Source organism: Cyanistes caeruleus, chromosome 5 (genome assembly GCF_971803275.1).
Source record: "Cyanistes caeruleus chromosome 5, bCyaCae1.hap1.1, whole genome shotgun sequence".
Classification (NCBI taxonomy): domain Eukaryota; kingdom Metazoa; phylum Chordata; class Aves; order Passeriformes; family Paridae; genus Cyanistes; species Cyanistes caeruleus.
The window spans coordinates 9,225,668-9,238,371 of record NC_141705.1 but is presented as its reverse complement, the minus strand read 5'-3'; the positions used below and the strand labels follow the sequence as shown (position 1 = coordinate 9,238,371).

General features: G+C 37.8%; 1 protein-coding gene across 2 annotated transcripts in view; it reads right to left on the bottom strand.

Moving 5' to 3' along the window:
• Nucleotides 1–233: 233 nt before the first annotated feature.
• FAM193A (family with sequence similarity 193 member A) overlaps nt 234–12,704 on the bottom strand; it is a 77,211-nt gene continuing 64,740 nt past the window's right edge. For both annotated transcript variants that reach the window (XM_086889006.1, XM_086889007.1), the window contains 5 exons: nt 11,360–11,546; nt 9,596–9,826; nt 6,888–7,731; nt 3,877–3,958; nt 234–1,113 (listed from right to left, as the gene is read on the bottom strand). In XM_086889006.1, coding sequence (XP_086745132.1) covers nt 1,020–1,113; nt 3,877–3,958; nt 6,888–7,731; nt 9,596–9,826; nt 11,360–11,546 — 1,438 coding nt within the window. In that variant the 3' untranslated portion in view covers nt 234–1,019. The remainder of the gene's footprint in view (nt 1,114–3,876; nt 3,959–6,887; nt 7,732–9,595; nt 9,827–11,359; nt 11,547–12,704) is intronic.

Genomic DNA, 12,704 nt, shown 5'->3' with positions numbered 1-12,704 from the left:
AAGAAATAGAAACATTACAGTAATTCACAGAAACTTAGTTCTAGCAATCAGGAGGCATCTTCCTTGCTCTAGCAGATAGTTTTTCCTACCATGTGAGTTGGCAAACAGAGAATATATTGAAGTTGATAAGCATTCACTGACCAATTTTGACACAAGCTGATATTAAGTTTGCAAAATTTTTTTTTCTTTCTTCCCTTTCCCCACCCATGCAGAAAAAAGCAAGACACAAGTCATCTGCCATACTAATGTATTCCATCTTTCAAAAAGAAAGACATGATTTTAATATTACTTAACAATATGTTAAAAAAGTAGCCAGTTAGGCTTCAGTGTTAATACAATTATACACTCTATAACAGATTTGATAGTGTGAGTACTGTTCTTTTTTAAATTTTCTCATTCTGCAAGTATTCTTACACAAGCTGGCTACAAGTCAGGAAGAAAAAAATCAAAACACAAATAGCGTAACTTGTACACTCTTAAACAGTAGATTGTGAAAGAACTGAGGGAATACTTGTCCCATAAGAGCCTCTTTTTCATGAAGTCATGTCAGGAGAATTCTGGAGCGGATGAAAGCACAACTGACTAGGTCCATTCCTTTGTCAGGAGTCAGAATGACAAAACATAGCTAGATGCAGAAGTGACAGGAGCCACTGCAGATGATGCAACCTAGTATTTTGGCCTCCACCCAAGCCTAAGCAATATAAAGTCTCTGAGGCCAAGGCATTCAGAAGGAGATGGAAAAGAGCTATTGTTCCAACTCCAACGGCATACAGCTACAATCAAGTAAGTCTCACTCACAGACTACAAGCACACAAGCTAACAAATTCAGGTAGAAAGTGGCAATTTTTCAGTCCGCAAGAATTATCAGGCCAAAGGGTTCAGTGCAGATCCACACAGCACTGGGGACAAGGCAAGGCAGCACTGGCTCAAGACCAGATAAGCTCTCAGCACAGCAGGACAGGTAAGTGGAGTTGTCGTTCATTGATTCCTGCAGGGTTCCCTCCCTGTATTGTGTCATTTCAATGTGCAGCAAAGGTGGTTTTTTTTAAGCTAAAATTGGACCAGTTGATGGAAAGTCTCTGCCTTGTCTGTCTGGCAGAATCCAAGCAGAATCTGAAAAGAAAAAAGCAATAAAGTGAAACCAATATACTTAAAAATCAAATCACATGTGTTACACCTCTTTTGGAGAGAAGCTCTCATTCAGAAATAAAAAACCTCTTAAAAAAACCACACACACATAAAAAATAACCCCACTTGTCCATCACTCAAAAACGCCATAAACCAGTTACTCTTAACACCACTGCATTATCAGGATTAAGTGAAGGAAGTAGCAAAGAATGATGCACATTCAGCAGCTCAGAAGCAAATTAAATGTCAACTAGAAACAGAAATGATATTGCTATATTCATCAAAAATTTTGAAAGGGTAAGAATGAGCAGTAGATGGTGCGTAAAGCAGCATCACCAATGGCATGGGACAGTGCTGCTTCTCAATACAGCAAAGCTACATCAGAGACAAAGACCTAGGGAAAGGAGGTCTCTATAATACAGCAGATAAGTAACCCACATGCCAAGAAAAAACACCCCTAGAACAAAAATCCACTTTTTTTGCTTTCACTGACCACAGTTTATGGAATAACTCTAGAAAAAGTTGCCACACAGGCCTTTCAGGGGCTGTTAATCTGAGCTGGAGAACTTCATTATGGCAAGGTGTAGCTTGTTGAGGCTAAAGGCTGCATGACTGCATCAGAGCAGTGCAAACCTCCTCTGGAAGGCCACACTGCTTCAGTAACAAGTGAAAGCCAAAATGGGGGCAGACAGAAGCAGCACAATAAAACAGGTATAGTGGAAGGTTACAATCAGACTTATTTTGTTCTGTGCTAAAGATAGAAGCAGTATGCAATATTAATCATGATGTCAGGGTGTAATTAAAATATCCATCTATTATATACAAAGCAGGAAAAAATGATGAATGAACTACAAATGAAAAATATGTATTCAGCTGGCCTGTGCAGCTCATTGCCATGCAGGGTTACTAAAACAAGCCATGCTACTAGCCTTCCAAGTATAATGCTGGGAATTACCAAACGGTAAAGAACCTAGGCATTAAAGGTGCCTTAATGGCATTAAGTAGCTGTTTTTCTCCCCTAAAACAGCACTTACCAGGGCTTTTCAGACACCTTTTCTAAACAGGTACCATAAAGACCTAGACAGTTACACACACTTCCTAACAGATGACAGTTAAGGAATAGAGTCCACCACTTAGTGAACAGATTACAAAACAGCATGCTTTGAAGTGCTAACTCTTCAGCTGGAATCCCATTTGACAAATTTATCAAAATTATCCCCAAAACTCAACTGTACCTGTTCATCCATCCTATTGAGAGCAAATAACTGATGAACAGAACTTCTCTATTTACTGCAGATGCTGCAAACTTGAAGGAAGTTAAGTATATTCCATAACAAAGACTTCTGCTATATCAACACTAGCACTATCTACCAAATGCCATATTTCACCTATAAAACCTACATTGTGATTTTTAAAAACTCCTTTAATTGGCACCACTCAGAAAAATAATTAGAGACTAGAGACCATGTATCTGTGACAATTTCATTATCTTGCACACTAACTCCATAAATAATTGGGTACATGCATTTTGTAGCAATAATAAGCAGCTGTTGTATTCAGTTCTTTACAAGATCCTGACACACTACATCCCAGGGGTGTAGGCCATGAAAACGACATAAATTTAGAAAATAAATCCATGCTAAAAGGCTTTTCTTGTAACAAATGGCTTGTGTTGCTTTGTGAAATACTACTGTTGAGTCCTAAATTATTAAATTGCAGGAAACCAAGTTATTTGTGACATTACGGATTTGGCTACCATAACAAAAGGTTCGCTATATGTATTCATGAGGAACCAGCACAACCAGACACCATTGAAGAACAAATTTGAACAGATACCAGTATCATGGAAGAACATGTGCTACACTATTTGAACTATTTAAATGAGCTGTCTCCTCATATTTGAGGAATACAGAGGTAACCAATATCACAGAATATTCTGAGTTGGAAGGGACTCACAAGGATCATTGAGTCCAACTCGCAATATGATGCACAAATCCCAAAATCAATCGAAGCGTACAGAAGAAAAAACTTTCACAAGCATAGGTTTATATTATGCTTTTATTGTCACTGTACTAGATCAGATGAATGAGGCTTTGAGCAACTTGTTCTAGTGGAAGGTGTCCCTGCCCATGGCAGGGAGTTGGGACGAGATGGTCTTTAATGTTCCTTCCAGTGCAAACTATTCTATGATTCTAGGATAAGCATCTCCTCTCAAAGACTGCTGTAAGACACTATACCACAGTTATACATCTCTAATTCATGTACAGTATAAAATTAACAACTACCAACTTTTGTAAACAAGGAAGAAAATAAAACAAACCTTTCTGAAGCATCTTTTTGCAAAATTAAACCTAAACACTTTTTCTTTTTTTAAGAACACTAATCGGTGCTTGGTCTGTGTGGCCAATAAAAGAAATATTCACACAAACTTTGCTTATAATAATGGTAATTCAGAATATTCTGAACGCCTTGATGTGAACCTGGGGGTCACATAGATAACTCTGGCACTCACTTCTGAATTTGTGCTATTCAGTTATGAGCTGTGCCCACAGATCACAGCTTTGGTGATTGTTACAGTGTTCAGAATGGCAGCTGCAACAGGATTTGATGTGTTACAGCACAGGCTTTTCTGCCAGGAGTTAGTTATTAACTTGTGGGTTGGTGTGGTGTTCTTTTTGCTTGTTTTACAACCATGACATATGGGAAGAAGCAACAACAGCTTTATGCACAGGGACCACAGCAATTTACCTTTTAAAATACTCCACTTCTCGTTCTGTTTCATCCATTTCCACGCTGTCTAGATCAATGTCTTTGGGTAGAAACACATCATCTACAAATAAAAAATTATGACACTTTGAGATTCCATAGGGAAGGGGGAAGGAGAGAGGAAGAATCTGCATTAAAGACGTCTTTGAAGAACTAAGTGAACTAGACTATTCATATTTACATAGACTATTCATTATTAATATTTACACTGAATTAATACACACTTATAATTAAAAAACACACTTCTTGAAACTCCTCTGTTAGTATCTCTGCCCAGACTTGAAGGAGTAACACTGGTAAAAAAATATTTAACAGTAAATGTACTGATTGCATAGGCTGCAAAAGATACCATAAATCTGGAATACACATAAGAGTAACCAAACTATACAGAGGGCTTGATTTATCAGATAGCTGTTTAATGCCTGAAATTTTTGGTCTTGCTACTAAAAATATAGCTCTAGAAACATTTTTAAAACACTATTTATAAAGAAAAATACTTTGAAACTTCTGAACTGTACAGTTGCTGTACTCCCTCTGGGACATGATGATCAGGCTGTGACTGCAAGAGTTTAAGTCATGCTAAGAACCATTAGATTTTATAAAAAAGAAAAAAATAAAAACAAATATTTAACACATTAATGTTGTGAGTTGAATTATATGGCCTCAGCTAGCGCAAAGAAGTCACCACAGAGCCTTTTGTTATATTGCACTATCTGAGCATATGGTTCTCTTTTGGACTTCAAAAAGAAATGCATCAGAAACCACTGCAGAAACCAATTTGAACATTTTTTTCTTGGAAGTTTCTTTTTCACTGCATATATACTCGAGTCTCATTTCTGAAGCAGCTTTACAATACATTCCAAAAAACAGATGAGACAAAGAAAGTAACCAAAACCACCAAGTACACACCTGGACTGCAGAACCCTTGAGATTATGAGGAGAGACAATTTATAGTAAAGACACTCGCAGTAGCTTTAAAAGTTGCATGTATTTGCTATTCAACTTACTTCTGAGGAAGCAGAAGGCCCTACAAACATGGGGCTTCCCCAACACTCCTAGTTGCCTTCAGCCTTTTTGTAACAAGGAGTAAAAGTACGCTGCCAGAAAAAATGTCTTTAAGAAACAAATCTCACCAAAAGCAGCAATATTCACTTCTTTAACACTTTACTTGAAAACTCAGTTAAAACCCCCTAGTTTTGCTCCCTCTTTTCATGTTCTCTCAATTACCCCAGATCTACTTGTTTTTTTCCTCAGTTCAATTTTTGTTTCTTTGCTGATTTAGTACATCATCCCTATATCTTAAAAAAATTATAACTATATTAAAACTCATACTGCAGTATCTTCTAGCTCTCAAGTCAGAACTACTTAAAGTAAAAATCCAGTTCCAAGTCTACAGAGAACAGCACAGTTCTTTCTTGACAAATTCAGAAACATATCCCTGTATTTTTCACATTTAAACATTAACTTTGGGAAATTGTAAGTACATTTGACTTACAAAGGACATTTGACTAAGTAGGAGAAAAAAAATGGTGGGGGGCAGGGAGGAAGACAAGATACAGGAAGGTACCCAAGTCCTCCTACAGTAAACACCCTCTTCCATATTTTCTCCTTCAAATGTCTCCTGTCTTCCCTTTTTGCTCCCAGTTCTGGAGTTGTGTCTTGCTCCAATCACTGGAGTACATTCTTCTTGGTAAATTAAAAGAGCCCAAACACAACACAACAGAGTAGGCACAAGAACTAAGGTGTCACAGAATGCTTCCACACTTTACTGCTGCTCAACTTAAATAGAATGGAAACATTAGGCATAAGATTTAAAGAAAAAGATCATGGGCTGACCTAACCCAACCACAAAATCACTAAAAAAACCCTAGCACCTCCTGTAACCAGGAATTACCTTTACATTTTTGTAGCAAAGCTTTACAAACATAAGCATTCTGAAACACCGGCAGAGACTGCCAAGGCATGAAGGCCTCTGTCTTCCTGTGCATCCCAGTCAGAAGGGCAGCAGGAATGGGTGTACATTGAATTTATGCAACATTAGCACTCAGCTACAGGTGGTGCCAGGGGAATGACCAGGTGCTCCCAGCAGACAGATGTCCACAAAACCACCATCCCAACAGGCAGTCCCAGTACGGACCAAGGATGCGCAGAAATAAAGAGGTGCCTGAGAACAGCAGTTTGACTATTGTGCTGACAAAGCCAATGGGCCACAACTGTGTGCACTTCTCAGTTCTGGTATTAGCTGTTGCATGTGTTTAGGCAAACAAAAAATAAGCTGGAAATAAAATTATTCAAGTGCAACTTGCTTGACATAACTCAATCTTCTACAGTTTTATTATTTCTGAGAAATAAAAAAACCCTGTTTACTAGAATGAGCTAATATGGAGAACACACTCAACTTTATCCACTAAGTAACATCCCACTACAACTCTCAACTCTGGGAAATGAAAAATAGTAAATTAATTTCTGTATTCATTTACTTACCTGTTGACGTAATTAATATAAAAAAGTAATTATTTCCACTGAAAAATGCATATTTATGCATGAATGACCATTCTTTGACTGCAGAAACCCCTTATTTCCTTTGCCTAAAGAGTACGACTGACTTCTTACTAGACTCTTAATGCTATGAGAAATAATCTTGCTTTTAAAGAAATTCAAAATTGATTTCAACATACTACTGAATTAGACAATATATTTATTTTAAGCAAGAAAAGAAAGCCAGTCTCCTGGAAAGCCTGACAAAACTCCCTACAAAACCTGGAAGATATGCTTATTCATTTGTTTTTGAAGGCATCCAACACTTCTTTACTAAAACACTATCCATCTCTTAATTGTTGTAATTTTGATGACTTGAGTTTTCCTGACACCACTTTTTCAGTTTCTCTGATTTACATTGGCAGGAACGCCTGAAGATAAATATGTCAGACTTCTGGAATTAAATGGTAAGAACAGAAAATAACCCAAGTTCTTCAACTTTCTTACGCACTTACCAATGGAATTGTTGACTTTGTCCCCTTTTTTCTTCTTGTTTTTCTTGTTCTTGCCTTTTGGTTGAGGAGAATCTGCAAGTATTAGCTTATTATTTTGCTGCTGTTCACTTGGTGATGGGGATTCACTTGTTACAGGTGCTTTCTCTTCCTTTATATGGTTCAACTGTTTTTTGTTGTTATTGTTTAATTTCTTCTCATCTTTTTTAGGTTCTGCAAGTGTTGGGAGCTCTGCTGCTTTTGCTTTGGATTCTATTTGGTTTCTGGTTTTAGTCTGAATCTCAGCTGCTTTGGGGAATTCAACAGGCTTTTTCACTTGTTCAACACACTGTTTGCTCATCTGTTTTAATTTCTGTTTGTTGTTTCCTTCTTTATGTTGATGCATAATATCAAGCAGAAAAGAGAGGGGCTCATGCTGCTTTACAGTGCCCTCTTTCTGATAAAGCAGCCTTGAGTCTCTAGTGTTTACAGGATTGGACAGTTCACAGCCCGTCTCTAGAACTGGCCTCTGTTCTGTATGATTCACATGTCTTGACAGTGAACCAGCTGAGGTTTCTAACTTTTCTGATTGCTCAAGGGTACCATTCTGAATGTCTTCAGGTGCGTTTGGGACAGGTTCCTTCACTGCCTGGCAGTTCCTGGTGAGCAGCTCTGCCTTTGAACAGTCCTTACTTGTTCTCTCTTTCTTCTTTTTCTTTACAGCCCGCAACTGCTGAAGCTCTTGGAGCCGTTGTAATTCCTGTTTCAGTCTCTCTTCTTCCTCTTCCTCACGTCGCCTCTGCTCCTCAAGCAACTGGTGATGCTCCCTCTCCCTGGCTTCAGCTTCAAGTCGAGCTTTTTCTTCAAGCTGCAAAATAACATTAGGTTTATTAAAAGTGACAAATATTTTGTAAATTAAGAGTTTTAGGGATTATTACTACTTTTCTTTATGAACGTTAAAAATCCTAAGATGTGACATATGAACATACTTAATCTGTATGTCTGCAGAGCAGGCAAATAAGTATACAAAGGCTGCCCTTTTAAAAACATTGCAATTCTTTCTCTATCCACATTTTGTATGTTCCTGTAATTCATTTGACCATTGTTAATACCAACTGTTGATGTTTGCTCCCCTACAGCTAAGCCTAAGTCAAAGTTCTCTATGGCCACAAAACATTCAGTTTCCTTCTCCAAGACTTCATGTATTTCTAAGGTAACTCAAGTTTGCATCGAGTTGTATCATTTACCTGTTCTCTTGCTATAGTAGCAGAGTTGCTCTGTTTCAGAGATCAGGAATGTTAGGAAGAAAAATCATTAAAAACACTAGGCAAATAATAGTTACATTAGAAGTTGTCAAAAATTCTAAGGATGGCAGTCTTCCACTGTCAGCCATCAGTTCATTAGCGAAAACAAAGACATAAGGGATTCTGCCAGCCATTACTGCCAATGCCTAAAACTCTGCTGTGTAGCATTGATCTTGCATCATTAGCAAAATGAAACAAAGTCATACAATGAGAACAACAATGACCATTTATTTTCTTGCACATTTAGAGGCGCCTGTATGACATTACTTTTTCACAATTACAGAAGTCATTCAAAAAATGAGAATAACTCATGAGAATGACCCCTTGGGAATTTTCCACTTCTTACGTTCAAACTGCACTGTAAAAGCAAAGTGAATTTTGCACTGCAATTTTACGAAGTTAATTTTATTTATAAATAATCCACTGAACCCTCAAGATGCTGAAGGGTGCTACAACATGAACATAAAGAATTTAACTTGTGAACATGAGGTCTTTCAAACCCATGGAAGCATTTAAGAAATGCAGAAGTAGTGCCAGAAGAAAACCCACAAACAAGAAAATATTTACAGTGTGATCACATAACATGCTTACTAGAAATCTAAAACATTCAGTAACCAATCACATTGTACCTTGAACTTTATACTTAGGGCTGATATTTGAATTGCTCTAAGAAAAGGTTTCCTGCCTGTTCCAACTTTAATAAAAAAGGGTATTTCCTCTGTTATTCCTCTTTTGTATTTCCTCTATATTATCCTCGGCAAATACTGTTTCCAAAAAATCATTTCACTGTTACACACTGCAGTTTTTTAGAAATCTTCTTTGCCAATGTTCATTTGAAAGCAACCTGTAATTTTTTCTTCCCTGCCCCCTCTCTGAAGCTTGCCACTCCAGCTTGGGATAACCCTTTGTGTCATCACGTGGCACAGCACTTAACCTCTGTCAATCAGGACAGCAAGGTGCTCAGTGCAATTATTCTAAAAATACCAAATCACAACTCTTCCTCTCTCATAAAAGCACTGACCTATGTTTCCTGGCTTCCTACAGATGCTTTATCAAAACCATTATCCCAGTACAGAAACACTGACTTTCTAACTTCCACCGCTTTTAAATGTCGATGCTACAAAAACAGTAAAATTTGTAACATTTCTGATACTCAGAAATAACCTTCTGAAGTGTGTGAAATTCCAATAATAAAGCTGACTTGCACCAAACCACATAACAATGGCATTTTGAGGAATCCTCCCAGTCTAGTACACAATTCCTCAGGTAGCACCAGAACAGCTGTGTAAAAACAAACTGGCAGTGCACCACAAGCTACACAGAAAATAATTAGAGCATTAGGATAAATCAGTATGCTGTGGCATACTTAAGGGGAGTGCATAGATTCGAAAGTGTGAGGTCTAGGATAAACATACTTTTATGTCTTACCTTTCTTTGCTTGTGCCTGGCTCGCTTGGCTGCACGAGAACTGCTTACTGGTTTGGTTTCAGAGCTGTTTATAAACTGTAGCAAGTCTTCCACCTTTCGATGGTCAACAACACTTTCCCTTTCAGAGATCTGATCTGGTTTCTTCGGCTGTTCCTCTTTCCTTTTTGTTAAACGTAAACGAAGCTTTTCTCGCATCTCTGCGTAATTTCTACTGGTTGGTGCAGCTGGAGGCTGAAGGATACATGACAAAATTTAGTGACTGAGTGGAAAAATTTCACTGACTTAATGCTTTTGAGATTTTGAAATTTCAAAATACTCTCCCTTCAAATAACATGGGAGGTCCAAACCAGACTATCAAACTCATTGTTTTAAGTGAACCTAAAGTGTATTTAACAGGCAACAGAACCTGCCAGACTTGGTGCTGGCTTCTGAACTACATTTCCCAACTGAAAGAACAGCTGATCTTGAGGAGGATGGCATGAGTGAGAGACAAAAAATAACCTCCAAAAGCAAGAAAAAAATACTGTGACTTTTGTTTCCATATTCTCCTGTGATTGGTATGCTGTATTTGAAAATTTCAAAGGAGCAGACATTTGCTCTGTTTTTAGTTCCTGTAAAAGCAGTTTCAGAGGTTGGGCTACACAGGCCTCTGGGCTGTACCTGCGAAGGGCTGATTATCCTGCACTGAATTCTGCCAGCACACCCTCCAGCAGAGTCCCATCAATAACTTAACACTGCTGCAACTGGAATCCTTGCATCATGTTCCGTAACTGTATTCCCAACTGCTGCTGCTGCCTCTCAATTCCTTACTGCTTCTACCCTCCTGCTGCCTCTCTGCTCCTGTACCAGACCTGGTGCCCATCTGTTGACAGCTACACCAGTTCAACTCACTAAACCAGCAAAACAAAGCCTATTAACTTAAAAATCCTGTCACATTGTGCCACTTCAGCAAAATGACTGACTTACTGTGCAGTCAGGTAACTAACAAACCAAAATCACACATGGACATGGTGGGAACATGCAAGGAGAAATGGGACCCTCTCCCTGGCCCCTTTAAGCCACAGGGCAGGGGCTTTTAAATCACTTGAAGAACTACCATGAAACTGACCTGATCAAATACATAGCAAATAAACTGAGCTTTTACTTCAAATAGGAAAAATGCCAGTGACTCAATTTATACCACTGAACTTATTATTAAAACAGGCCATACACAGATTTACAAGTTAAGAAAAAAAATAATGTGTTATATCTTAGCTAAGAATATGGAGTTTTTTCTTTTTTTTTCTCCTTTTTAAAAAACTGTATTAAAGCGAATACTTTGAGGATTGCTGTTTCTACAGCTAGCAGACTAGTTCATAAACTGCCATAAAGATTTAAAGTAATGCCCTACATAAAGCATACTTTTACCCAACTTCATCACATTAATTGTAACTACAGTACTACACAGAGGAGCAAAAGAATTTTGTAAGGGTGCTTAAATGGCTCAATGCCCCTGTTTGCAGTTTCAGTCAAACATGGCATCTATTATCCAAGTCAGTTACTTCCTAAATCTCTTAGTCATTTTTATTGCTATTAAATGCTTTGAACTGAAAAGGTTTATTTCAATCTCTCATTTCCAAGAGGAAAATTACTTAACTCCTTTTACAACTTCTTGAGTGAGCTCCAATGCCATTCCCTTAGATGCAGTCTGATAAATCCCATGAAACCTATGACGAGTAAGTGACAAAAAAGCAAACAAAAGCAATTTAAAATACAAATACTTACTCCTCCATGGCCGAAGAACTCACAGTAACAGCAGTCACAGTATTTTCCTTCCTTCTGATTTGTGGAAGTTGAGGTACTGGAGCTATGCTCTGAACAGCTATCTTCATCCTGGCTCTCCTCTCCATCATACTGCTGATGATCATACGTATTACTGTTCTCACAGCGATGGCCCTCACAATCAGGATCACTGCATTAAATTTTTTAAAAAAAAGTGCTTAAAAAACTCTAATGGTATTAAATAAAGTATATAATGTTGTTATGGATATAATAAGAATAATGCTTTAAAAAAAATATATATATACACACATGTTCCTGCCTCTACCAGGAACAATGGTTTCCAAACTGGGATATCAATCACCAGTGATGCATCAAATCCTAAAGCCTCCATCCACTACCTTGCAAATGGAGACATTCAAAACCAAGCAGTAGGATAAAATGATGCAAGGGAAAGTGATCTATAAAAAACAAATTTAGTGACTCCCTGAACAAGCAGCCCAGAGAGTGAGTTTTGGAACTGCTCTTCCTGGATTTAAACGAGTAAGCATTTTAGAAGTAGTGACTCTAGATTTTTCATATGGAATAGTTTTGAAATTGCTGCCTATCTCACCACTTGTGGCATCAAGAAGGTTTCAGATCTCCTGGTTTCAGACAGATTTTCAAGCTCTTGATTTAAATAAAAAATCCAAGGTCAGCTAAAACCTGAAAGTTCCCATTACTCTGTCTGCAATTTGATTTTGAAGGGGAAATACTAGCACATCTCTTCAATAAGCAGGTACCTGGCAGTTAATTCCCCCAGAGCTCTGTGTAACTGTGCACACAACATTTCTACTGCCCAGGTCTTCTAAAACTGAGGTAATTTTGCTTCAAAAGCAAGTAGTATTAAAAAAATCCCCTCTCTTGTCTATTAGTATTTCTTCGTTCTTATGTTAGAAAGGTGAAAACAGGCCATAGTCTGCCTTATCTACAGAATATGTATAAATCTTCTTTCTAACTTCAGTCCCCCTCCCCCAATGCAGTCATTGCTTCTGGGTCTCTCCCAGTCCATTTTTAAATTTTTTTTTAACATGCTAAAAATACAATGTTAGCACCTGGAAACAATGATAAAAAGTTTCTACTGTGTCCATATTCAATTATCTCCCTGCACTAGGTAAGAAAAAATTCTTTACAAAACTGCAATAATTTCTCAGGTGTGAAAGAACAGTTACTTATCTTGAGATATCATCAATAAAACCAGTTGATAACAGAAATAAGGGCATTTTTAGAAGCATTTACCAAACTCTACCTAAATCTCACATCATCTTCCAAAAACTTACAGCAGCCAGGAGACTACATTCATAGCATCCAT